Here is a 27,539-nt window from a genome sequence, read left to right as displayed (position 1 = left end):
CATTTTGTTATTGCACTTGCGTCATTCCTAGCCTAGCTTAAAGTTTTTTTTATTGCTCAGTACGGCTAGTATAGCATCTTCTCCACCCTAATGTTCTAGTAAAACTTTTTTCTCCAGAAAAAATCTAGGAAATCAGCATGGAAAAACCAGTCATGAGGGCCTTTCAAAAGTCGGTCAATCGCTTAAAGTTTTTTTATTCGTTTATTGAATATTGCTGTAGAATTACCTATTTTATGTTTATTTTTTACATACGAATAAGAGTGTGATGATTATAATTTTGGATATGCACAGGGCTGCGCTTCTTGATCAATGTGTTTTATATGAAATGATTTCGTTCATAGTTATATCATGAATCAATTAGTGAACAAATGAATATGTACATACACAACCCTATAAAACTAAGTTTCTCGTAGTCAATTGAATCTTGTTTGAATATCAAGCTTGATCTTTTCTAGAGCTTGTAGATTCTTCTTTGCGAACTCGCGCATTTTTAATGTTGGTCACGCACGGTCAAAAATTTTGTGCACTTGGTATTTTTAATCATTCATTTTTTATTTATTTTTTAGTTCATTACCGACACAATTCAAAGTAAAGTAAATGCATGGAAAATATTTTTTATCTAATGTTTGATTAATTTTTAATTTCTTCAACGTTATGTTCTTAATACTTGATGGATGTCCTATGCCGCAGAACAACAATATTACCGCTAATTTTGATGAAAATACCACGAAAATTTACGATATTTTCCGTAGAATTATTTTCACTTTTCTTCACCCTAAATTTCGACCCAATTTTGAGAACTAATTGCGACCTAATTCTTTACTAACTAAAATACTTTAACTAAAATAACTATAGATTATTAAAATATATAATTATTGGTGATTTTCCGCACAGAGCCTCTGAGCAGCGGCACTTTGGCCGCGATTGTGGTGGTGGTGCTGCTGGTGATACTGGTGCTGCTCTGCGCTGTGTACATGAAGTACAATCACCTCTACTGTTTTGGTGAGTAATCACCCCTTTAAACTCTCTTCCGGTGTGTTAGAGTACTGTAATATATTAATTATGATTTAAGGATAATCACCCCTTTAAACTGTCTTCCGGCGTGTTAATTAGAGTAATAAATTAATAATGATTTAAGGACACTAGGTAATTAATGTACCTGAATAATTAAGTACATTAATTCAGAAATCTATTCTCGGAATTCAGAAGTCTTTTCTCATTTTAATTTTATTGATTTTCAAACTTTTATTAATTAACCTTCGTCATAAAATTTTTCGTTAGAATTTCATCGAAAATTTTCGAATTAATTCAACATTCGTGCTTCTCATACAGATTCACACAAATTTGATGTAACTAATTCGCTATCTTCTTGAACTAATTCACAATGAATGAAAGTATTCAAAAACTTTTTCGCTGCTGCATCAGACTTGGACCAACATGACGTATTCATGAATAAAGTGTTGAATATTGATGACAAAATGTGACCAATTCTTCCAATTCAACTTCGAGAAATATTAAATGAATGCATGACTGATGGTTTTTATGACATTTTCACTATCAATGTATATGAAGAACATACATTGTACATGCTATCGTAGATGCTTTTAACTATAACGGTTATCCGTGTTTTTGGCTTCCGGCTTTACTAATCTCCTTTGCATGTTTTTATTGTCTTTCCCTTTGCATGGTTGTTGCTTTTATCCCTTTTCGTATTTATTGTGTATTGCTGCATTGCATGTTCCTACTCGTATTGCATTTATTACCTTCGTCGTTACTTATTCATACTTTATAAATTTCAGTATAACATGAACGGTACTTGTAATTTTTACTTGAATACTCAACCTTCAATTTTATAATTTTTTAACACATTTCATACAATTGAGAACTCACGGTACCGAAATTTGCACTTGGTAAGAAAAATAAATAATAGGTACTTCGTCGAATTTTGCAATTAGAAAGTATCCTCCGAATATGCCATTACATGAATTGCTATACGTTTGAATTACACGTTTGTATCATGAAAATTACCTACTATATGGCCTAAGTTCTCTACTTGCCTATAGTAATAGGTTTGGCTTTGGTATCTATTTACGAATATCAAGTGCATACTTCTATAAAAAAAATGACAGTCGAGAACCGCAGTAATTATTGCCAATCGTCTCACGTTTATCTTTATTCTTTGCCTAAATATTCGTATTAGAAATACTGATAATTGTCGTACAGAAGCCTGTGATGCTTGCTTCAACACTGTTAGAAAAATTACCGTTAACAGTATCACCGGTGTTTCAGTGGCCGGTAGGCACGTGAAAAAAAACACCGTTTCACCGTTTTTTATTCTAATTTATTACTAGGAATCCGTAAAACATCTGATGAAAACGGTGAAACAGTTTATTTTCACGTGGTGACCGGCCGCTAGAATGCCAGTGGGACCGTTTTTTCACCGTTTTTTCTAACAGTGAAGTGTTTGTCCTCTCTAGTGTTGCTTTTAGTGATATCTATGCTTTTATTTCTACGCTAATCGTTTTACAATGAGTTTCATCGTAAGTTTTATGCTTCTCAGAACAGGTTGTTGTCCATGCAGTCTGTAGATCGTAAGACTATCGAGTGAGTAAATTTATTGACAAACAAGTTTGATGTTTAATTAATGAAAAATATTAAAAGTTTTGTAATTATTTGTCAGTACGCATAGTATCTCCTACGCCATAGAACAATTAACTCAATTGAGTTAATTTAGGTACATGCTCAGGAAAGTGATAAAATTATAAGATAAAAATAGTTTAATCAGTTCAACTAATTTGCAAGTGTATGATTATGCAAATTGAGTAGTAGTTGATCTAACCCGCTTGTGTCGTCCAAAGGATAGTGGCGTGCTACTTGATTGTGCTGCTTACGATTTATGTGGTTAGTTTACTCGTGTAGACTAACTATTAATTTACTTGTCATGTATAATGTAATGCTAACAAGCTCACATTGTATCTGAACGTTTTCTTTGCGTTGTTGGAAGATAATATTTTTTGTTTATCAATTCATTATTTTACGATTGCCCGTAAGTTCATCGAAAATTGTGCGCGTCAAAAATGTACTTACGTAACCATGTTGGTTAAAAATATAATTTATTCCACTATCTCATTACTATCAATTAGACAAAGATGAAATAATTTACATTACATGACCTTATTTGATTCGCGTAATTCCTGCACAATCATGTACATTCATTCAATTCAATATTTCATAATGAACTAGAAAATTATTTGTCAAACAAAAAGTACATTTACATTTTATGTGAAAGTTTTTCTATTTGCATTTGTCCAGTTTACATCATTTTTGCTTCTTGCCTCATTTATTATTTTGAAAGTCGACCATCACATGTGCATGCCGCCTAGCAGCTTAAATTAAAGTTGTTTTAAATTAATACAAATTTTAAGCGACGGCAGCAGCTTCATTGCCTTAAATTAATACAAATTTTAAGCGAAGGTAGCAGCTTCATTGCCTTAAATTAATACAAATTTTAAGCGACGACAGGTTTTTATAGATTTTCATATCTTTGCTTTATTGCTTTGAAGTAATGCAATTTTTATCGAAACGTAAAACAGTTAGTAAGTGTCCTTACTTCGTTGCTTTGAATTAATGCAAACTTTATAAAAACGTCAAATATTTTTTAATTGATGCTTATGTCCATGCTTCATTGCCCTAAATTACTACAAATTTTATCGATACATCAAAGATTTTTAATAGGTTGTCAAATTAACTTTTTCTTAGTATTTTTTTTATAGACTTGGGAAGTTTTCTCAATGCGTGTTGGTTAGTGTCGTGGTGCTGTCTGTAATCGCGATCAGACGCGCTTTTCTCTTACTGATTATCTTTACAATTGTTATTTTGAGACACACAGATATCACAATAGTCTTTTGATAATTTAATTAGTGTTTTTTCTCTCGATTGGTCTTTTTTATATGCTTTAAATACATGTAATGGTTTCGGATTTAGCGTTTTCCATTCTATGGGGTTAAAAAAAACAACCACGATTCATATTTGTCCAAATTTCTTGCTCTCACATTTAACTTATTTATCAAGAAAAGATTACTTGAATCGGTAATTCAATTCATTCAATTTATAATTCAATTGGTTCCATTGCGGTGCTTGTTGTCTGTATTTTCTAAAGCTTTTTTTTTCACACTTTATTTGGCTTCGTTTTTACGTTGTTTCCGTGCTTATTCAGTATTGAAATTATACGCCATGTTGGTTCACGTCTGTTGCGGCATTTTCAATGTTGTCAATTAATCTTTTATTCCTGTATTCGTCAGTAAATCGTAACGATTACAAAAAAATAAGCGAATATTATTTCGAAATTTTATCCTATTCTATGTTCGGACGGCCGCTCCACAATATTTATCTTGGCCCTGAATGTGAACATGGATAACAAAAATAGAAAAATGTTTAATCTCTTGATAGTTCATTTAAAAAAGTGTTATATCGAACTCTTGGGAAACAATCTCCCATTTTTGCTATTTTTCAACCCATCTGTTTAATTACAGAACAATAAGAAGCTGTCGTGCAGCTTATTTCGATTTGTTCACAAATCTAAACATGTTTTTACGAGCTACATAACATTGTCGTGCGTGTTGATGGTGACCGTGGAGTGTGTCGTGCGTGTTGATGACCGTGGAGTGTGTCGTGCGTGTTGATGGTGACCAAGGAGTGTGTCGTGCGTGTTGATGGTGACCATGGAGTGTGTCGTGCGTGTTGATGGTGACCATGGAGTGTGTCGTGCGTGTTGATGGTGACCGTGGAGTGTGTCGTGCGTGTTGATGGTGACCGTGGAGTGTGTCGTGCGTGTTGATGGTGACCGTGGAGTGTGTCGTGCGTGTTGATGGCGACCGTGGAGTGTACCGTGCCTGTTGATGGCTTTGAAGCATTGTACACATTGATAGTCGTGGTGTATGGTGCGTATTTCAGCGGAGAGAGCGGAGAGCAAGGCCTACATCCAGGACCACGCTGCCGAGGCGGGCGACTTCCAGCACACGCTCGGTGCTCACAACAACGAAGCCGTTAAAGCCTCCAATGATCAGCTCAACGGCAAGCTAGAAAAGCCGGAGAACAACGTAACCACTCTCAACGGAAACGGAAAAGCCACCGCTATCGATCACAATGACTTCAGTACGGTGCCTGCTGAAGAACGGATTAACACTGACGTGTGATCGAGCTTTGATCTACTCTAGTGGTTATTTTATTAATTATTACTCTTACATTTCAGATAAGGTACTATCTTACCCATGACGTGATGTGCATCCTATTAGTATTTCCATTCCTTCTTAAGATGATTCCGCGGTTTGTAAAATACGCTGATATTAATTACTCTCGACAACTACGTACTTTTATCACTCGATATTTCTGATCGTGTTTAATGGGGATAATTAGATGCGGGCTGAAAGGTAATAGAGCAGACGCGTTGCTTAACAAAGTTATTACCTGCTTTTAATTGACGTGTCACTGGTGAAGTTATTAATTTTATAACTGCAGGGTCTATACAAATTTCTTTTATATTTCTGTTGTCGTGTGTGCATATCAAAAACACTAACCACATCCACGCATCGTTGATGTGTTAAGTACGTCTAGGAGAAATCAGCTTCGTTTACTGTACTTGTGTATATTAGGCTGTATAATGGAGCGATGCTCCCAATATCGAACCGCGTTCAACATTCCCTATATTATTATCATCCCAAAAAAAACGACGATGAACTTAGTAAATTTAAGTGCTCTGTGACCCCTCCTCCTAGGCGGGTGGTTACTCTAGGGGGGATGTTATGCGCTTTCTATAGACGAGGTTTGCTTCGTCTACAAGGAGGCTGTTTCTCACAAAATATTCTAGGGCATATACATAGAAATTGAGCATTAATTTGTGTGCTTGTGTATATTGGCTGGATTTTTTTTATCAAGTGTTTCTTGTTGGTGTGCCTGTAAATTCTGCTGCACGATTCTCAGGTTATAATTTTCTGGTATAACTGCGTTCTATTTGGCATGATTCTTTCAACGCATTTTATCATCATTCAACATTTTAGCTTCGTGACCACGGATAGGAAACATTAAAAAAAACTGATCTTTCTATCGCGTGGTAAAAATTCTTTAAACGAGTTTTTCGTTACAAAATTTGTCTTTTCGATAGGTTGTCAAAGTAAAATCAGAGACAATTAAGTATGCAACCATATAACAATTAATTTTGACTTCTGTTCATTTTTTCATATGAAGTATTGCGCCTTTTCCAAAACGCTTTGTTTCCGAATTTAACTGGTTTTCATGATCTCTTCAATTATGGCTCAAATTATTCATCACTAAATCTTGCCTTCTTGCTGATCTTTTCCTGCATTAAATTTACTGATTCAGGTTGTAAGTTTTTCCTCATTTAATTGAACTTTCATTGAAAAATCTTGATGATTAAACTTGTGCTTCTCGAAGTCTGTACGGGGATTCATAAAAAATGTCGCTGCATATTGTGGTATAATATTTCTACGTGTTTGTTCTCTATGAAACCTTGCTGTCCTTGGAGTCAAATTGCGTTTCTAGTATGCATAGTTCTCTAGAAGTGTGTATCTAACACTATAACCGTTCTAGGTGATGTATTAGACTCGTTCATTTTCTACGCGCTGTCCTAGATGATCTATAATTTGTCTAGAATTTCCTCCTGTAAAATTTTGTGAAGGAGCATTGGTTGGATCTCATTCTTCATACGGTGATTTTTTTAGTAAATATCCTTCGATATTTATATGGAACGGAGGGTTCAAGTTGAGCGAAGTGTAAGACTGAAGGTAGAAGCATTTGTTAACGTTAAATTTTTATTTCGTTCGAGTAGGTTATTGAAGTTGTATTTAAAAAATCTGAGTATCGTTTATAACTTGCGTCTTTCTAGTGAAAATTTTGAGCAGTTATGATCATTATATTTTTTCCGTGATAGTAACTTGACTGTTGATCGTTGAACTTGGAAAAATTGTATTCAACGTTGGAATGTTGATGAGTAAATTCGAAGCCCAGTTACCGTGGGCATCCCTACCTACTTAAGATAAACTCGTTTGCATGCTTGTAAACGAACTAATTAAGATAAACATGTTTACGTGCTTGTGAAGGGAGAAATAACTAAAATGAACTTGTTTACATGCCTGTAAAATCTTTATGATCCACCTTAGCCAATAAGAAAACACAAAGATGTTATTGTGAGTGACCAAGAGATGATGCGTGTCTAGCTCTGTTGTCGAAAGACTCGATTTTTTCAAATTCTTTGCTGTATCGCTGGTTATTATTTACATGTATTATAATTTCTAATTTCTAGCTCGCCAGCAATTTCTATCGGTTTAAATATTGCTTGAATATCCGCAGATTATTCTTTACAGTGAGCGATAGCCAATTCCGATATGAATTCGATATTTTGATTCTTGAATGGCACTTGTTCTAGAATTTTTCTTGTTTCGTGATTTCATGCTGAATATTGAGATGGTTTTCCAAGAAATTTCATGAAAGATTTGCATGATGTTCAAAATTTTCACGGAGATTTGAGTTGCCGTCACTGGATATCTCGCTTTAGAGATCAAATAAATTTTCGCACCAGGATGGCGTTTTGCATATTTTTTACGATCATTGACGTGAGTTTTGTTGATAAATTCACTGAATTTTACGTCTTGGATAGGCATGAGTGTATGGATCATGCAACTGTATTTTAATTTAGTGTAAGAATGTGTGCTGAGAGTGAACGATATTTTGAAAATAAATGAATGATGCGAAGCTTTTTAGTTTTCATCCTTGTCTCTATAAACGCTGGCTCGCGTCGAGCTTTCTTTAAAGTTTCCAAGTGGAAAAATGAAATGGTTTCGAAATGTAAGTCATAATGGAAACTGGATATTTTATATTATAATTATATTCTATTTTTTTTTTTACAATAGAAAACTGAATTCAATTACTACTCCTTTGTTGATTCATAGCAATATTGAACGAAACTAACGGAACAACACATTAACTTCAATCGTTCAAGTAATTAAATTTTAGCTTAGGTCTATCTTTATACTTTTTTTCCCTTTCATTTCTTGGCGTTTCACTTTTTAATTATTTACTAATGCACTATTTACAACTATCCACCTTAAAAATCTGTCCTCTCACTTTCTATCCACTTGACGGCTATTTATATTACTAATTCGTTCAAAGTTCTATTAACTTGCGAGTTGAATATCCTCTCTTCTTTATCCGGAAATTATCGGTGAATTATTATTCTCCGGAAATTCTCGCGTATTTCTTTTGGCTACTCACTTCTTCTGTCACTTCAATGCTTGCGTATATTGGTGTTTCTTCCATCCTGTTAGTAATCTACCGAGACTTCTACACTTACGAGGCACCGTGTGAGTACGCATTTTAGTTACTCGTATTAATACACAATAATACATAATACACAATTATTGTAATAATTACATTATTTTAACAGCTGAAAAGAAGTCTGCAAAGGAAGACCGAGAAGCGAATGGGGCAAGGTAAGCAAAATATGCGAAGCAAAACTCCAATTATTTATTATTAACAATTCCCATATATCCGTTGACGTTTTTTCCAAGTCTTCGATGAAAATTTTAAGATTAAAAAAATATTGTACTGCATTACCAAGAACTGTTGAACGGTTTTGCCAGTGGTCAGAGAGTCAACTATCTCAAGCTCCAGCTAGAAATTTTGTTCGGCTTATCGAAAAGAACAATAAGAAAATCGTAAATAAAAAGTACGCTCTGGTCTTCAACCAAACCTGTATTTTATTATTTATAACGTAACAACCTTGTACGACACGTATTCGTAGATTTTATTATTTATAACATAACATTGTATGTCACGTATTCGTACATTTTATTATTTATAACGTAACAACCTTGTACGTCGCGTCTTCATTTTATTATTTATAACGTAACAACCTTGTACGTCACGTATAAATTATATTATTTATAACATAACAACCTTGTATGTCACGTTTTCGTACATTTTATTATTTATAACGCAACAAGCTTGTACCTCAAGTATACACTTTATTATTTATAACGTAACAAGCTTGTACTTCACGTATATATTTATTTACGTCACATATAACGTGCCTACAGTGACACAGAGAGCGCGCAAGCCCCAGGGTTCGTGGACCGTAACAAGCTGCAGGCTACGAGCCTCTTCGGCAAACTCCAGAACGGCCTGAAGAAAAGCAAACCGGTGAGCGCATTCATTTTACATTCATTTATTATTTTATAATTTGTTTATCTACATTATTATAAACTAATTGAGTTTATATTAATTTGTTTATTTATCTAGATTATTATAAATTGAGTTTATAATTCAGAGGTAGGTAGCAAATTTTCTATTAAATTAAAGATATGTGGTGGGTATATAAATTAATTTATCCATGCATTTTGCCTTCTGAATTATTGATGCATTTTATCTTACTGAGTTTTGAATTTGGCACATTTTACATTAAAATTACTTATGTACATTAGAAAATTTGTGTTTTCATTGCTTTGGCTTTTGTCGCTCGCCGAAAATAAATTTTTTGACTTCGTTAATTTGTGTAAATGACGGAAAAAGTCACCTGCATTAGCGCCTTTTTTCCCGAAAAATTCAACAAATGTGCACCTTTCTGAAAATAACATTTTTTGTGAAAAATCATTATTATTCATTAAATCATTATTGAAAAAATAATTTTTGTCTGCACATATTATTGAAAAATACAATACATTTTTTATGGAAAAATAATTTTTTTTGTTGTTGGTGCAGGACGTGGCAACCAACGGCACTAACGGCACCACCGTCGTGCCAGCGGCGGGGGTCCCTGCCGCGACCGAGGGACAAAACGGCAAATCTAACGACGAAGTGAGTTTTTTTCTAAAACCTCACAAAAACAACTACAAAAATCAACTTTCGAAACTTTCAGAAAACAACTACAGCTCCCCTTGTCGTTGTAACCCCGGAATTATTAAGGAAAGGAATCTAAAAAAGTGACGAAGAAGAGACATTCGAAAAAATTCCAGGCTATGCGTTTTTTGGAAATATTTTGGAATGCCAAATCCGCGTCTAATTTTTCAGCTAACGACCGGTAGCTGTCGGAAGGTTCATTAAATACCTGCCATTATATTTCTCTTGTCTCGTGCTGGAGGTAAAAAGCGTGCCACTATTTGGTTAATATTACCCATGCATGCTGAGCGCACAGTGTCGAGTAAAATGTTACCTAAATGGCATTAAACGCTTCATGTTCAGCCTCCCTGTTGATTGACAATTGAGACTACAAATGGCCAAAACCTCCCATTATAAGATATTTCAAATATTGTATATGGTAGAAACCATAAAAAGTATATGGTACCCCATATAGTGCTAGCATATTCACTTTACTTCAAGCTAAGTTGCATCCATGTTAGCTTCTATTCAGATCTTTTATGCTGACTAATGTCTGGAAAACTTGCATTTAATTGCGGTGATAGTTTTTTTATGATCTTCCATGCTCAGGCTGCGAGTTTTTTGGACTATAAATCTCAAGCAAAAGGCATATCAACTTTCCTGTATTTACTGTAATAATTCAGGGCCTAACAATATGATGTCACTCCGTACGTTGGTTATAGTATGAGTATTAATTTCAATTGTACTCGTATGAGTACTAAAAATTGCTAATTGTTTATAATTACATTCTATTGACAACTGACGTTCTCTGATCTACACCAGCCCGCTGGGACCATACACACAATTTACTCTCCTGCCTCCACCCCCTCCCCCCGCTAAACTTTGTTCACTTTGAGCGAATGAATCAATGAATTCACACGACGTGTTTTTCTGTGCTTACACTCGGTCTTTGTCCAAATATCGATGCACTTATTGCCTTTATGTGGGTCATCCTGATACGGTATGGTGCGGCTAAAGAGTGTACCAGTGCCACGTCAGGTCTCTGCTGGGCATTGGGTGATTAAGTGTGTCACTACTTGGACAATATGACCAATTCATTATTCTGATTGCACCATATTTGTCGGTTACCGTCATACTAACGTTACGCATTCTGTTCTTGTGTGGTGAACACCTTGGATGTTTCACTAAGTCAATGCACCTGGAGTGCTTTGAATTTTATTTTATTATAATTTTTTATCATGGAGATGTGTTCGATCATCGAACATTAGCTATCAAAATTGCCGCCTCTTTTCTATTGAGCAATGAGTGTTCAGTGTTTTCCCTAAAAATAATTTCTTCAACTCACTTGGTAAGAAATAAGTGGAAGCGCAGCGCGTTTTGAAACAAGACATTCGATTAGATAACTAATTCAGAGAATTATCAAAAAAATTGCACATTATTGCAATATCTGTTCCTTCTTGTCGTGCAGATGGTTTCTTATAATTTCTACGACCAATGTTAGTGAATCGCTGTTGAAGTAGATATTCGGCCGATAAATTAAAAAAGTTTGAATTTCACGATCACTGACTTATTAATTAATTAATTAAAAAATTATTTTGAACTGTTTTAGTATGAGTGGAAGTAACGGCGATCAACGCAATTATTAAGAAAACTAATTACAACGAATGAAAGCAGTTGATAATGAATATGTATGTACGAAGTTAACGAAGCTAATATACGAGTGAAGGTAAAGTTGAACAACGAATATGAATAATAAATGATGGTTTTTGGTTCAGGTCGTCTACGCAGAATTGGACCTCGCCCCCGGAGACAAGAAAGTGCCAGCAGCCGACGCGCCGAGGGTAGACCCCTCAACAGAGGGCACTGAGTACGCGCACATCGTGGGGGTGCTTGATAACCAGGAGGCTAGGAAGTGAGGGAAGAGGGAAGATTAGAGGGTGCAAGTGACCAATAATAGTGAAGATAATAGGGGTGAACATCGTGGGGGTGCTTGATAACCAGCAGGCTAAGAAGTGAGGGAAGGGTGATGATTAGAGGGTGCAAGTGACCAATAATAGTGAAGATAATAGGGGTGAACATCGTGGGGGTGCTTGATAACCAGCAGGCCAAGAAGTGAGGGAAGAGGAAAGGGTGAAGATTAGTGGGTGGAAGTAATAATGAATAATTGGGTGCACGAATAATATTGATGTCTAGAGGGGAGGATTGATGAATAGTGGGGGAAATTAATGCTTAATAAGCAGAATTAAAAAGTAAATACGTCAATTGATGGATAGTGGATGCATAGAATCAATGCTCAGTGAGCACAATTGGTGCCTAATGGGCGGAATTGATGATTAGTTGGTGAAAGCGATAATTAGGGATAGAATTAATAATTAATGGGAATAATTTAAAACTAGTGGATGTAATTGAGTGAATTGATGTGATTAAGTTTCCGACGGATCTTCATTAGCGTTCACACGGAACCTTGTCTATAGTTTCCGCAAAAATTTCTTACGAAAATAGAGGTTCCCACTGAACATGGTTTCCGGTGAAACCTAGGGTGAGCTGCAAGTTCATGCTAATCCTCATTGCTATTTGAAAATGAATGATTGCTATTTGAATTAAGATGAATTGATGAAAAGGTAGCCATTACTTTCAAATTCTTGAATTAAAGAACATTGAACATTTAATTTTTATTCGCAGAATCTCAGTGGTGTCTCCTGCTCCGCAGATTAGATTAACATCGCGATGATTTCATGTTGATAAACTAAAGGTTAAAAGGCGTTCCTTAATTTCTTGTATATTTTTCAAGCGCCGAATGTGTGAGTTACCTACTGCAACAACGGCCATAACAATTAGCATTGAGATAATTCAAGTGGAGATTTACTTCATTAGTTATCAATTATTCAATTACTTGTTAGGGTTTTAGATGCCATGTGGTCAAAGATAATGTCATTTGATGGAGATAAAAATCTTAGATGAATTCTTAGGTTTATATCTTTGGGCTAAACCTATGAACGTTCTGAAATTGAACGTATTAATTACGGACCTGGAGCCATACTTTCAAAACTCGCTAAGTGAACGTAAGTACTTTCGACCTATTTTCTTGTCTATAATTGGTGGATTTTGCTTGAAAGGCCGTCAATGATTGCCTGATGAACTTACGATCTCTTAACTTTTTTTGAAAGTATAGGCCCTGAATCTGAAACATTGTATGACTTATGACGGATACGAGCTACGAGAATAGACCCTGCCTTAGGTTGTGTTGTGGTGATTGTACTAGACGGTGTTAGTTTCTAGAGTTATTGTACATAAATATCTTAAGATGATCTTATTGTAATTTACGTGCAGTCTTCAAACTGGAATATTTCTAGCTGGCGTCGATACATTTTTGTATCTAGGCTTTTTGGAAAAATTGGCTTATTTTGATTCCAATTTTGATATTTTTCAATGTGACTACGTTTTTGTAAAGACACCGCTCCCAATTTTGAGTTGAAATGTTTAATAAAATATGATGAAATTAAAGTTAGAATTAATGTTGTAGTTTGGACATATTTTTCGATGTTTTTTTCTTTTAATGGAATTAAAGTCCTAAATTAGGCGAAAATGTGCGTTCTGTATGTATATGGTTTGTGGCTAGTTGAATTGCGTCATGCATTTCTTTTGTATTTTTCTTACAGTGCAGCAATAGTTATAATTAAATGGATACTTAAGTAAAGTTTCGTCATTTACTTTGCCTTAATTTTCTACTAAAATTTTTCGTCCATCTCTGAATTAGCAATATTCTATTCAGACATTCTCCGAATTTACTGTTCATTTGAAATTCTGGTGAAAAGAAAAAATATAGGACATTGTTCTTAGTAAACTTTTTGTGTTCATGCTCGCAAAAATTAGATGAGCCACCAGTAATTGTTGCTGGATTTTATAGCGGTTTTGTCATTTATTAGGCCGTAGGCCTGTCGCCGATTATTATTATCGCAACATTCACAGCTTGTTGCGGTCTCGAACACGCAACTCACTGCCTCATTTTTGCTTTTGCTTAACTGCCCGGTTTCTCGCCGATTTTGATGAGAAATTGTCGCAGGTAGCTGGGATCGAACCCGCACCTCTCTGCTCCACGCATGGTACTCTGAACTGTAACCACTGGTCCACCCTGCCGAGTGGTTGTAAAATAAATCCCTAAAATTTCGACAGGTAGCGATCAGTACAACCTCAACGTTATAGTACGGGTTCATCAAACCAAACGCTTTTTATTGGATGAAAAACATTTCTATTGACTGATTTAGAGCTTGCTGTGACGATTCCACGTTATGTTTATAATATCAGAACAATTTAATGCAACTAAATTTAATTTTGGAACATCATCGTAGCTCAAATATAGATCAAAATATGATCTATTTTCGACGATTCCTAAAGATGTTATTCTGCACTAACAGAACTTATTAGATTAATTTAACGAATATTACTACATGTATTCCTCAGCGTATATGCAATACAAGTGGTCTTATCGAATCTTATTGGTTAAGATTCGGGTCATGTTGTGTGCCTCTTGAAGAAAGTTGAAGCCTAGCAGATTATAAATACGATATGCAATCAGTGCATGAATTTAAATCACAATTTCTTCTGTGTTTAATAAAAAATCATGGGCTATGACCCCAAAAATATGGAATCAATTCTCTTTCCAACGATCATGACCTTGTAATTTCATTGAAGCTAACCCAATTCGACCCAGAAAAATAAAAAATTTGTAATTCCCGAGTATAATTTTTTCATTGTAAATGCAGTCTTACGGTACTAACTCATCGATATTCACGTTGATAGATGAATGTGGCTAGAGACTATAGATATATATTGCTAAGAAAACGTATGGCTGTTCCTATTAATAATAAAACACAAGTAAACTGAAAAATAGATTAATAATAAATGTTAAATCCGGTTTAAGGCTCGTAACCACACTCATTCTGAAGTAAGTGAACAATTTATGAAAAATTACATCTTGGAAATTCGGTTGCTTGCACTTACATTTTTTATTACCGATTCAAGCCAACAGATTTTTTTCAAAATCGACATTTTGGGGGTTATGAATTAATTTAATTTTCGTGAATATTAGTCATATTAGCTGTGGCTATCCTCATTTAAGAATTTTCCGACACATTTTTCGGTGTCCCTCCAAACATTTCCGTAATTTCTTCCATGGTCTTCCTCTTCGTTTCCTTCACTACGAAGACTGAGAAGAACACGCTCACGACGCACATGCCTGAGAAGAACCAGTACACTCCGTAGTCGTGGATGGCTTCCTGTTCGAGAATTTAATAAAGCTTTAGATGGCAATACAAACTCTCATAAAACAGAATGGGTCATATTATCCATAAGGTGAAAATTACAGTTTCTCCACGTAACTATTTTACGCCATTTTCCCGGACCTTAGTGAGTCGTGATGACTCACACCGGTGCATCGCTATTTATATATTTCGCAACATAATTCATCTGAATAAAATATCCAACTGCTTTAACTATAAATAAACATCATTCGTTTGCAGATTACCTAAAATTATCAATTTAATTACCTGTAGGGGCCTGAAAATCAGCGTGATGATGAATGCGAACAACCAAGACGTGATGGCGGCCAAGCTGCCAGCGAGCTCACGCACGTCATGCGAGAAAATCTCTCCTGTAAAACCACCATTTTGACGAATATTATAACTGATTATTTCCGATACAAACTGATTATTGCAGTTTTCAACTGATTATTTCAGTTACCACCAGATTATTTCAGTTATCATGGCTGATAAGTGATAACTGATGTGTGATGTTTGAGTCCTTCAATTTTGCCTCTGAAATCTCTGAGCCATGAAATTTTGCCCTTGCATGGCTCAGTGGCCATGCCATACCAGACCACCGAGGTACCCGTAGGAATCCGATTGTTAAAATAGCAATGCAAGCATTTACTGTGCTTCAGAAAATTCTCCGTAAAACAAACAAGTCACCTGAATATTTTTATCCACATTCATTATTATAGCACATGTAGACAAACTTAGTTAACTCTCATTTAATCCTCATTCTTATAACAAATGTGGACAGCTGAGTTAGCTCTCATTTATTCATCATTCTTATAACAAATGTGGATAAACTGAGTTATCTAAAGTTATCTAAATCATTAATTCATCATTCTTATAACAAATGTAAACAAACTTAGTTAACTACCGTCTCATTTATTCAACCAGTTATGTCACGATATTCACCCATCATAACCCAAGGGATGGGTCCAAACCCTGTGCTGTAAGCGAAGATGAAGATCATGAGGGAGGTGATGGGTAGCCAACTCAAGTTAGAAGCTTTGTCTTCACTCAGCAGGTAGAAATATATGCCCATGGACGCTGTCGTAAAGAAAAAAATGGTTTTTATATCTTCTATGGAGTCGTTATGTTAAAATTCATGCGGTAAAAAAATTTATATGCTCATGTTTTATGATAAAAATAATATGCCCATGGACGCTGTCGTAAAGAAATTGTTTTCATATCTTCAATGGAGTCGTTATGTTGAAATTCATGTAGTAAAAAAATTTATATGCTCATATTTTATGATAAAAATAATATGCTCATGGACGCTGTCGGAAGAACGAAATTATTTTTAATATCTGTGATAAAATAATTAAGGTAAAATTCATGGAATGAAAGGGCAAATGAAGATTTCTGGTACAACTTTGATAAAATTGTTGTATGAAATGTACGAGGTTAAATAAAAAATTCTCTTTGGTCATTTCCCTGAAATTCCACTTGAAAATAAAATTAGTTTAGAGTTTCGAAAATTTTATTATATTCAATTCGTGTCCAAATAATCATATCACCAAATCTCTTGTGTTTAAATAGTCTGCCTTTATTTTTGGATCAAATCAACAATTAGACGACAAGAGGACCAATTTTCTATGCAACCTTCTTTAATTTCAACATCCTTTATTGCTTGTTTTTTTTTATTCTCTAATTGAAGAATTTCAAAAATGTAATAAAACTGATCTAATAATATCACCTTGAGACGCGGCGAGCACCACTGATGACCCGATGAGCAGCGGCCTCCTGCCAGCTCTGTCCATGAGGGCGGCGGCCACGGCGGTGGCCACCACCTGCACCACGGCCACCAAGATGCTCGAGTTCTCTGCGGACATGTCCGCCTCGGCGCTCTGCCGTCATGTTTTGACCATTTATTAATTACTAATCACAGAGCATTAATGGTATTTGAATAACACATTTTAACTGCTATTGAAACGGTATATACCGCAGAGGATCTTGATGATTCAAAATGAGGTTTATGATATTAATATCTTTCAATTTTACTCTGTTATTCCATCCATATATATCGATGATTACGACCATCGCACGGTTAAAAATGTATCAGAGATTATGCTTTGAAGTCATTCATCACTTTATTTTTTATTTCCTTTAGATAACATGGAATTGAGTTCATTATCTGTATCTTATCATCTTTCACTTACCTCAAAAATTGTGGTTAGGTTAAACATGATCGCGCTGATCCCAGAGAATTGTTGAAAGACCATCAAGACGACAGAGATGAGCAGGGGTCTCCTGATGTGAGGTCTGCCCAGGTCTCTGAACGAAGCTCTGTTGTTGCGGGCAAAAGCAACGGCGTCTTGAAGACGCGTCAACTCCGCGTCAACGTTGCACTCTTTGCCTGGGGGCGCATTTGCATGACATAGTGGTTACAGCGTTTCTTAGGCCGTAGGCCTGTCGCCGACTCTTAACATTGCAGAACATCCACCGCATGTTGCGGGCTTGAACTCGCAACTCACTGCTTCAAAATTTATTTGCTTAACCGCCCGGCCTCCTTGCCGATTCTGATCAGAAACTGACGCACAGAGCTGGGATCGAAACCGCGCCTCTCTGCGCCAATCATGGTACTCTGCTTTAAGGCCACTCTGCCCACTTGGCGAGATGATTTGTGATGAAATTTGTTCGTAAGAGGTTTGATAATTAAAATTCTGTTCGTCTATTTACCAATACAGCTGTCATAACTTTCTTATATATTCGTCTCCATGTATATTAATAAACATTGGTTACTATACTACCTCCGACGATGAAAAACCAAATAAAATTCAGATATTAAGTAGGAAGTGAAGTTGTGTATCTTAATAACTACAAAACTAATTAAATAAGTCGAGCTCAGAATACCTCTAAAGTGTTGCAAAGACATCCTTGCGTCTTCATGCTTGTCTTTGGCGAGCAGGTAGCTTGGAGACTCCATGTTGAAGACCATCGAGACGCTGAAGACCACGGCGGGCAGCAGACATGTCAGGGCGAGCCACTGCCAAGACTCGAGGGCACCAAACACGAAGACGAACAGCACGCCAACTGTCATCATCAGCTGGAAGCACGAACCTTGCGGACGAAAGTTAAACACAATTTGATTCGCATACTATACATTTTTTCAATAAAATTTGTTTAATTTTGTGTTAAAACTATTCGCGAAGTGCGAATGTGAGAATTTTATTATAATTCTTTTAATGTAAGTCAATAGAAATCGTTCACGCAAGGCGTATTGATATTAATAATTTGTAGATTTCAGTAACATGCGAGTCGTTTTTTTACAACACTTCTCCTTAACTTCACTTCATGTTGTTTGTTTGTTTGTCTGCTACAAATCTTATAATCGATATTTAATACGTTTCCAATTGTCCAATCGATCTGAAATTGCACACTTGCGCAAAGTTGGAGACAATGCATAAATCAATTGACAGTATAAATAATGTTAGAATTAATAAAAAAATTTAATATTTAAACCTGAGCAATATTGTCACAAGCCTCCTTCCCAAAAAGGATGCGTTTTAGTGAGTGCAAAATGACTTGCACTGATGGTTGCCGCCACATACGACAACTTTAAAATGTTCTCTGTTGCGTACAAACGTCCTCAGGTTGCTACACTCAATAATTTACGAATAATGTAATATGAAAGTTATGTTCCCGAAGAGTGACGTACAGCGGTAGAGGGTTAAATCACGAAAATAGGCTCTATCGGATGGTTCTGATGGTATCTGTGGCTTTCCAGCAGATGTAGCTACACGGTGCTTACTCACTTTAAAACACGTCTCGTAATTCAACAGATTTCCTTAGTGCTTGAGTAAAAATATCTCAATAGATTTCCTGTCTCTTTTCCTGTAACTAAATGTAACTACTTTTGCTAGAAATTTAACTACTTTTATTAATTTAACTACTTTTATACTGATCATTCTGATGTGGCATCTGTTTTTTAGATTATTGCATTTTTGCCTCACCCAACATCCCCCTGATGTCGGGGGAGGCGATCTCCCCGATGTAGGTGGGGACGGCGATGGTGGCGACTCCGGCGCTCACGCCAACAAAAATTCGGCCGGCGATCAGCATTGCGAAGTTCGATGCCAAGCCTGGCGGAAAAGCGTTATCAGAGGATTATTATTCCATCAGTAAAATAACATTATTTTATTGCCAATTAAGTTCATTTTCTCAATTAGGCATTAACAGAAACTCTGCGCCTTCATTTGCAGTCATACTTGCTCATTCTAGAAATATTTTAATTGTTTTTCATGTCTTTTCTGATTTTCCATTCATGCAAATGCTTCCAACTTTTCATCAATTCCATTTATGGAATTGATGTCTTATTTATTTATTTATTTTATTGTCCTTTGTTTTGTTTATACGAGCCTTTTATGTCCTTTGTTTTGTTATGGAATGTTTGTATTTATTAAGCCACTAATGTTTCAGCAGTTCCGTATATTTTGCGTGCTACTTGAATGCATTTGAATTTTATAGTTCGTTTGACCAAATGCGTATTATACATGCATTAATATTGGCTGAAAATTATGTCTTATAATTACTACCCGTTGACCTCAGGTTGTCCTTGACATTGACACTCAAGTTTTTATTATCTTAACTGAAGGGTCAACGGGTGCGTTCAAATCAAGTGCTTGCATGCACCTTATCTGTAGAGCCAGTCAATAATAGATACGTTGGAAACGGTAAGATCTATTTTTAGATAAAATTTCGATTTGTCGTATAATTTAGCATGAAATTATTATTTATGAAAATTTGGCCCGGATTCGTTTATAAATCCAATCCATAGAAGTTGCTAAATTGAAAAAAACGATGCTTTTTTTCTAGATTCGATTGAGTTGAAAATCTGAAACGAATTCACACAGGAGGACGTTAAAACTTGCTCCGCACCTTAATTAACGAGCAATCCAAAGTTGAATGTTATGTTATATGTCATCAATAAAAGGATTTCAGTCAGACCCGATGATCAATAAAATCAACAAATTCATGCCGAATCAATGTTCTGAAATTTCTGCCAAATGTAAGAGTTGTAAGAAATATTTTTTTCTTTCCACATTATTCCTGCCTGGAATCTGACGAAATAACCAAATATTCAACAGTTTTGTTCATAGGATACTTCTCTAAGATCAACCTAAATGCAAACTTAAACAAAAGTTTTGAGAACTGGAGGAATAAAGGAATAAACTATTTTTCAAGAATAAAGACACTTTTTTAGTCCAACAGCGATTAATTATATCGTATAAATACGGTTGTGTGAAATTACCATCGGTAATGCTAATCAATATAAATCAGTGCGTCGTGCAACTGCTAAACGCTCTTGTACGACGCACATTCAAAAGTAGTTGATCAAGGCCCGAATTATCGTACTGGAAATCTACTCGCACCTCCCCCTCATTCAGCAGAATAGCTTTACACCGAACAGTACCATGCATGTTCCAGTGAACGGTATAGGTTTTACATTTTTAGCTACAACTGTCAGTTCATGTGACTTGAATATTCTAATCCCTCAATGTTTTTAAGAGAGAACTTCGTAAAAAAACTTACATTTTTATGGCATCCGCGCGGTATCAATAATAGAATGATTTTTAGCAGCTAGGTTGTTTATTATTGTCGTGTGTTAAACTTCGCCTCATGTGTTCTTTGTTTTGTTATGAATATTTGTATTTATTACGTCAAATATTTATCTGCCTGAATTGTGTGTTTCTGAACTGCGTGTTGCTGATTGCATGATTCCATTGATCTTTAGAATGTTTTCATTTAGATATGCTAAATTTTACTTGAATTTTTTCTTTAAATTTTGCAACCAATCAGTCATAGTTACCTACATAACATTTCCAGCGTATTTGTTGGCGATTTATCAGTTGCTTCATTTCTGTGCACGTATTCAAGATGTAAATAGTGATTGGCAAATACATAGTGTATCACATAGGAAACCTTATTTTGTCATTAAATAATAATGAGGCGTATCATGGTACTTATTAAAATTTTTAGCCAATTCTAGATACCTGTAAAAGTTAAATTCGAAATCTGTATCCACTTGAAACGGCTATTTTGTAACACGAAATCGTTTCAAACCGTCAAATTTTCATATGAGTGAATCCATTTCTATCACCTTGTCAACTAATATCTCTGTATAAATAATTTATAACCATCACAATTTCGCAATTTTTATGCGTACACGAACTATTTGTCTCACCTATAAGTGCCCACCCCAGCACGTTGGGCACGAGGCAGGCGATCATGGTGCCCCGTCGCCCGATCCAATTGATGCCCAGACCCCCAAGCACCACGCCCAGGATGGCTCCAACGTTGACGATGGAGCTGAACCATGAGAGCTGAGAGTCGCTCAGTGGTTCTCCTCCAATTAAAGAATAATTTGTTTCATTAGCCAAGGCTCCCAGCTGAGCAGTGCTGGGCGCTGCATATGTTGTACCTGAGCCAACAGTTAAGGCACCGAAAGTGCAACACGCGGTCGCTATGTATTGAGTTATGTACGTTGGTTTGTTTTTAACTAATTGATTATTGTCTTCCATGATGCTCGGTGCGTTTGACAAGCTGGTGCGGTAAATAACGGTTTTAAAATTTAATATCTCCAATGGTCTTTATAGAAGAGTATTGGTGAAATGATTCTTCATATATTTTAGTAATTTTGATTTTGATTTAGATTTAATCAGAAACTGATAATTACAGCATAAACCATTGACTCTCCGATCAGCGAAGGCAATGAAGAGATCGTACTTTTTTAGCCTCTAATTACCGCGTTATCAGGCGATGTGTGTGTTGCAGGTGATGGCGAGCTCACACCGCCATAACAAACCAATTAAAAGATAGTGCGATAACGGCCTCAACCAAGGATAGTTATAATATTAATAAGAGATACTTTAAATATTTATAACTGTCTTGTGATCATGTTAAGAGATGCAGTTCTGAATGTTTTTTTTTCAAACTGAAAAACCCACAAAATAATAATGTAAAAATTAGAAATTTTATTCACTCAATGAGAAAATGAAGTACCTGTTCTCTCTCTACTTCGCTGATCAAATTTCGCGGATGGTAATTTTCATGGATTTTTTAAACCTATCCATATCAAGAATTTTCGTCTATATCGCGGATTTCCGAATTAAATTTGCGAATATTTAGAAATAAGTCAATAAATTAGTATTTTTCTCCTTAATCAGTTTCATTAGCAGTATTAATATTTAATATTTTACTCTCAATCCATCTCAAACGACATTCACTACCACAGTATTAAAGGGGCTGTGAATTTTCCTGCTATGTACGTTATACTTCTAATGAGATCTGTATTACCGCACACGTCCGGTTCTGTATTACCGCACACGTCCGGTTCTGTATTACCGCACACTCCGATTAGGAATTTTTCTGCCTCAACCTGCGAAACTTAGAATTTTAAATGGAATCAGGTAATACAAGAAGTGAAGTGTCGAATCTCAGATTTTTATTGAATAAATGGAAAGTGAGAGGGACTCGATACGCTATTCGTTATATCATTCAATTTAACTTTAAAATTAGTTTAAATTCTATTATGCATGGTTATTCCCATTCATTAGCATTAAAATTAAACAACAGTTTGGTGTAAATAATACATGTATTGATAGATAATTTCAGCGTCTAAATAACGAGCGTCTCCCAACTTTCGTACAAAAACTTTTGCGGTATGTGATAAATATTTTTTCTTTGCCTTTATCGGTTGATCAAGTACGTTTATGCACCATTTGGTTATCGATGTCAACAACGACAGTTAATCGCCAGCTTCTGGAGCTATTTCAAGCTGATAATTTTAAATCATCGGTAAATTTAGGAAATTCTTTTTCTAATCGTAAATCGTCTTCAATCTTTTATTTTTCCATGCACTTGATATGTATAATCCTCGTACTTTTTTCATGAATTTTCACTCAACACATTCAACTGTAATCTATGGTAACTTTTTGACGTTCCAATCCCAGACCGCGTTAGTCTAAAATAACTCTGACCCTTTATTTAAAAAAAATTTGTACATAAATATTTACAATAATAAAGCTATTTTCATTCGGCTTCTTTTTGCTTGTTTCCGTACATGGTGGCAATTTCGTCAGGACTTTTGCCCCGAGTTTCCTTAACGACGAAGACAGTGAAGACGAAGCCGACGATGCACATGGTCGCAAAAAACCAATGAGCTCCGCTCACGCCAATCGCGATCTGTTGATTGAAGTGATTGTTTAATAATAAATCGACTTGAAACATTCGAAAGACATGTAATTTTTTAATACAGTTTTGCAACTAAACTGTAATTTCTTCAGAGGTTCGATCCACGTCTTACTACCTCTCAATTGCTAATCCGTTTTTTAACATGAATTTATTGGAATTTTCATTAGATATTAATTTTTTCCTTGTGCATAAATTAATGCGTAGAAAATATTACAATGATTATATTTTTAGCGTGGGGGTTGATTTTCAATGCAAATGATCGATGAAAATGAGATTATTTCAATGTTTCAAAAAGTTTCACTAGTTTTTCTGCGGTGTTCACCATCAGAGGATGGTAGATGAGGGTTACTCACCATCATAGGATGGTAGATGAGGGTTACTTACCATCAGAGGATGGTAGATGACGGTTACTTACCATCAGAGGATAGTAGATGGGGGCTACTTACCATCAGAAGATGGTAGATGAAGGTTACTTACCATCAGAGGATGGTAGATGAGGGTCACTTACCATTTTATGGAAAAATCCATCCATCCATCAAATTTCTGGAAAATTCCATCCATCAATTTTCTGGAAAAATCCACCCATAAATTTTATGGAAAAATCCATCCATCCCTCAAATTTCTGGAAAATTTCATACATCAATTTTCTGGAAAAATCCATTCATCAATTTTATGGAAAAATCCATCCATCCCTCAAATTTCTGGAAAATTCCATCCATCTTTCAATTTTTTAGAAATATCCATCCATCCATCAAATTTCTGGAAAATTCCATCCATCTATCAATTTTCTGAAAAAATCCATCCACTGACCCAGTAAGACCCAAGGGACAGGCCCTAGCCCCACGCTGTAGGCGACGATGTAGAGGATGTAGAACACTATCGGTATCCATGATACGTTATCAGCACGACGCTCCTCGAGCAGGTAGAAGAAGGCACCGAGGATCACTGCAGAATAAAGAATAAATTATCAGTTTTCTATTTTATTTACTTACATATTTTCTCGTTATTGTTATTATTAATATTATTTCTATAATCTTAAAATTTAAATCCCACCATTTTCTATTAAAAATTTTATGCCTGAAGAATTTGTCATAGATATCTGAACACCAAATTATTTCCGTTCTAAAATTATCTTTTTTCAGTGTTTATTGGGTCGCTCCTGAGCAAAATGTATACTTTTATAACACAGGTTATTAATGATACGATAATGTGAGTGGGGCTTTGTCCAAAACTCGATGCGCTTTTTACTCTTATGTGAGTTATCTTGACGCAGTTTTGCCAATATCAAAAGGGCATATCAGTGCTACGTCCGCTCTCTACTCGTGCTGTGGATAAGAGAGTGTGTCACTATTTGGACACTATGACCCATCCAATTCTCTGAGTGTATGTACAGTCTAGTTTATTCATTTTAATTATTTAAAAAAATATATATTTTATTTAAAACTCACGCAGCGCGACCGCCATGACAGCAGTTGACACCAGCAGCAGCAGTTTGCGTGGCAGTTGGTCCATGAACGGAGCGACGGCCGTTGCAGTTGCCAGTTGGAAGCAAGCAACTGTTATGCTGGCAGCGTCAGCCGATATTGGCACGCCTGCTAACTGGAAATTTGTGCTAAATAACGTTTACAGTTAAATTAACGTCTCAAGAATTTGAATTTGACGTATTTCAATTCCGTTGCTCGTGTTTCTTAAGGATATTCGTGTGTGATTTTTCACACTTATCGGGTATATTTTAATTTAAAAATTAAATGTATGTTTCAATGGAAAAATCTTTATTATTTCAGATGAGAAACGGGACATATATTATGAATATTTCCCCATCATTTATAGAATGGATAAACCAATTAAGTACTTTATCTTGATAGTTAAATTTTCATGGTCCTGACATTTCTGTCATGTTGATGACTTGATGGAAGTTTACATTAATCTACTCTATATATCTTCTATACGTTTCATGCAATTGGAGAAACATCCATATTTTTTTAACGATTGGTAATTAACCTATCGTTTGTTCTTATGTTAACCACACGTCACTATTTCATATCTCATTTTCCTTACTTTCAAAACTCTTTACTTACCTGGAACATTTCCTTCATGTTGAAGAGGAGAGCAAAGACCCCCGAATATTGCTGGAAGAACATGAGCATGAGCGCAGTGACCAACACACCAACCACCTCCCTGGCCCCGAGGGCCGCAACTGACACGACGTTCAGTCTCGACCCCACGACCGAGCTCAGGTCCAGCAACTCAGGCTCGATATTGTAGTCATCCCCTCAAGTAATACGGTTAAGAAATTAGGTAATGGAAAATTTAGCAGTTGTTTAATAAGAATTAAATGTATGAATCATGAGTAAAAAATATTTGTTGGTTATACAAACAATGCAATTTGAATAAACTTTGGAAAGTCAAAAACCACTTGGGTGACCAAGTGGTTGGAATTCATAAGATTGGAGCAGCAAATTGGGGGTTCGAGACCCGCAGTTGATTGTAAAAATTATGGACAAAATCGTCATGGAGGCTGGGCGGTTAAGAATCGGCCACAGGCCCAACTTAGCTTAATCAAAGCTTACAGCTAAATAATATTATTATTACATCATATATTATGTTATTACAATCAATATTAATAAATCGAAAGTTATAATTTTTTATAGCCCAGCAAAATCAATATAAATCTTATTCATCCTTCAATATTTTGATAAATAAATTTATTACACACCTCGAAGCATTTGTAGGGACCTCCTGGCATCCTCGACCTTCCCCGCTGACAGGAGGAAGGCCGGAGACTCCCTACAGAATATGAGGACCGTGACGAACGCTTTTTCCGGCGATTGACTGTAAATATTTTGCGAATATTGTAAATAAATTTTGCAAGTATTGTAAACAAATTTTGCAAATATTGTAAACTAATTTAGATTATTCCGGTGATTGATCGGATTGATAATTTTAAATTCCTATCAAAAGAATCAATAATCACTTGAAATAACTCTAAAAACGCGCCACAAAAATTCATAAATTTTCTAACTTATAAAAAAGGACAACTAACTATAAAAGTGAAGAAAAAAAATAAAATTATATTTCAACTTGCATAAATGGAAAAAATTTAAACGCCCTCCTTATCGAGTTTTACGATTTTTTCTACAGATGGAACAACTAAAAAGAATTTTTTCAGGTACTTTCGTTTTTCGATAATGATTCAATGTTTGAAGTTTCATTGTTTCGTTTTGAAGTTTCTGAAATATTGTTTCGAGTGAACATTTTGCGCCGACGTCTAGGTTTTCATTTATTCACAATCGTGTTCAAATTCTAATAATGCTTATGCGTTTACACACATTTTTGAGCTATTTTTGACGATTCAATGTCCTTCCCAAAGCTATAAGATTGAATTTTTTTACTGTGTTTTTCATGTTTTTTTTCAACACAAACTTTGTTCACTTTGAGCGAATGAATCAATGAATTCACACGACGTGTTTTTCTGTGCTTACACTCGGTCTTTGTCCAAATATCGATGCACTTAATGCCTTTATGTGGGTCATCCTGACCCGGTATGGCCCGGCTAAAGAGTATAAGTGCCACGGCAGGTCTCTGCTGGGCTGTGGGTAATTAAGTGTGTCACTATTTGGACAATTTGATTCATTCATTATTCTGATTGCACTATTTTTGTCGGTTATCGTCATACTTACGTTACGCATTCTGTTCTGTGTGGTGAACACCATGGATGTTTCATTGAAGTCTCTTCACCCCAGGAGTGCTTTGAATTTTAATTTATTATTATTTTTTATCGTGGAAATGTGTTCGATGGTCGAACAGTAGCCGGCAAAAATGTTGCGGCTTTTCTATTGAGCAATGAATTGTTTAGTGTTTTCCCTGGAAAATGATTTCTTCAGCTTACTTGGTAAGAAATAAGTGGAAACGCAGCGCGTTTTAAAACAAGTCATTCGATTAAATAACTAATGCTAAAAGTTGTTATTAACAACATTGCATGTTATTGCAGTATTTGTGCCTAATTGTTGTGGAGATGACTTCTTCTAAATTCTACGACGAATGTTAGTGAATCGCTTTTGAAGTAGATATTCTGCTGAAAGTTGAAAAAGTATGAATTTCATTATCATTGACTTATTAATGAAGGTTAAAAAATTATTTTGAAGTGTT

At 35.5% G+C, this 27,539-nt stretch overlaps 3 protein-coding genes across 6 annotated transcripts in view; 1 reads left to right on the top strand and 2 right to left on the bottom strand.

Annotated features, from left to right (window-relative positions):
- Window positions 1-12,970, top strand: part of LOC108677179 (cell adhesion molecule 2) — a 47,122-nt gene extending 34,152 nt beyond the window's left edge. The window contains exons 10-15 of one of the 4 annotated variants that reach the window (XM_047885599.1): window positions 895-1,002; window positions 8,459-8,504; window positions 9,111-9,213; window positions 9,772-9,867; window positions 11,664-11,765; window positions 11,866-12,970. In XM_047885599.1, coding sequence (XP_047741555.1) covers window positions 895-1,002; window positions 8,459-8,504; window positions 9,111-9,213; window positions 9,772-9,867; window positions 11,664-11,765; window positions 11,866-11,904 — 494 coding nt within the window. In that variant the 3' untranslated portion in view covers window positions 11,905-12,970. Of the gene's footprint in view, window positions 1-894; window positions 1,003-4,953; window positions 7,768-8,458; window positions 8,505-9,110; window positions 9,214-9,771; window positions 9,868-11,663 lie in introns of those variants that run through there. The other 3 variants (XM_018165349.2, XM_018165358.2, XM_018165367.2) reach the window with 3 other exon arrangements.
- A 1,977-nt stretch (window positions 12,971-14,947) lies between these two features.
- On the bottom strand, window positions 14,948-21,883 carry LOC108677167 (solute carrier family 2, facilitated glucose transporter member 8). The gene is made up of 8 exons (XM_018165338.2): window positions 21,382-21,883; window positions 19,151-19,279; window positions 18,051-18,257; window positions 17,357-17,553; window positions 16,894-17,044; window positions 16,110-16,244; window positions 15,435-15,538; window positions 14,948-15,164 (listed from the first exon to the last, which is right to left on the bottom strand). Exons 1-8 carry the CDS (start codon window positions 21,716-21,718, stop codon window positions 15,003-15,005), a joined length of 1,422 nt encoding a protein of 473 aa, XP_018020827.1. The 5' UTR covers window positions 21,719-21,883; the 3' UTR covers window positions 14,948-15,002.
- A 2,258-nt stretch (window positions 21,884-24,141) lies between these two features.
- LOC108677158 (facilitated trehalose transporter Tret1-like) lies at window positions 24,142-26,222 on the bottom strand (the record flags this gene model as incomplete). Its single annotated transcript, XM_018165327.1, has 4 exons — window positions 24,142-24,335; window positions 24,839-24,989; window positions 25,469-25,662; window positions 26,107-26,222. Coding segments are annotated over 4 exons (655 nt in total), but the record flags the coding sequence as incomplete, so codon positions are not given.
- Window positions 26,223-27,539: the final 1,317 nt, after the last annotated feature.

The sequence above is a fragment of the Hyalella azteca genome, unplaced genomic scaffold, assembly GCF_000764305.2.
Source record: "Hyalella azteca isolate HAZT.00-mixed unplaced genomic scaffold, Hazt_2.0.2 contig2484, whole genome shotgun sequence".
Classification (NCBI taxonomy): Eukaryota; Metazoa; Arthropoda; class Malacostraca; order Amphipoda; family Hyalellidae; genus Hyalella; species Hyalella azteca.
The sequence above is the reverse complement of the archived record's forward strand: the minus strand, read 5'-3'. Positions and strand labels throughout refer to the sequence as shown.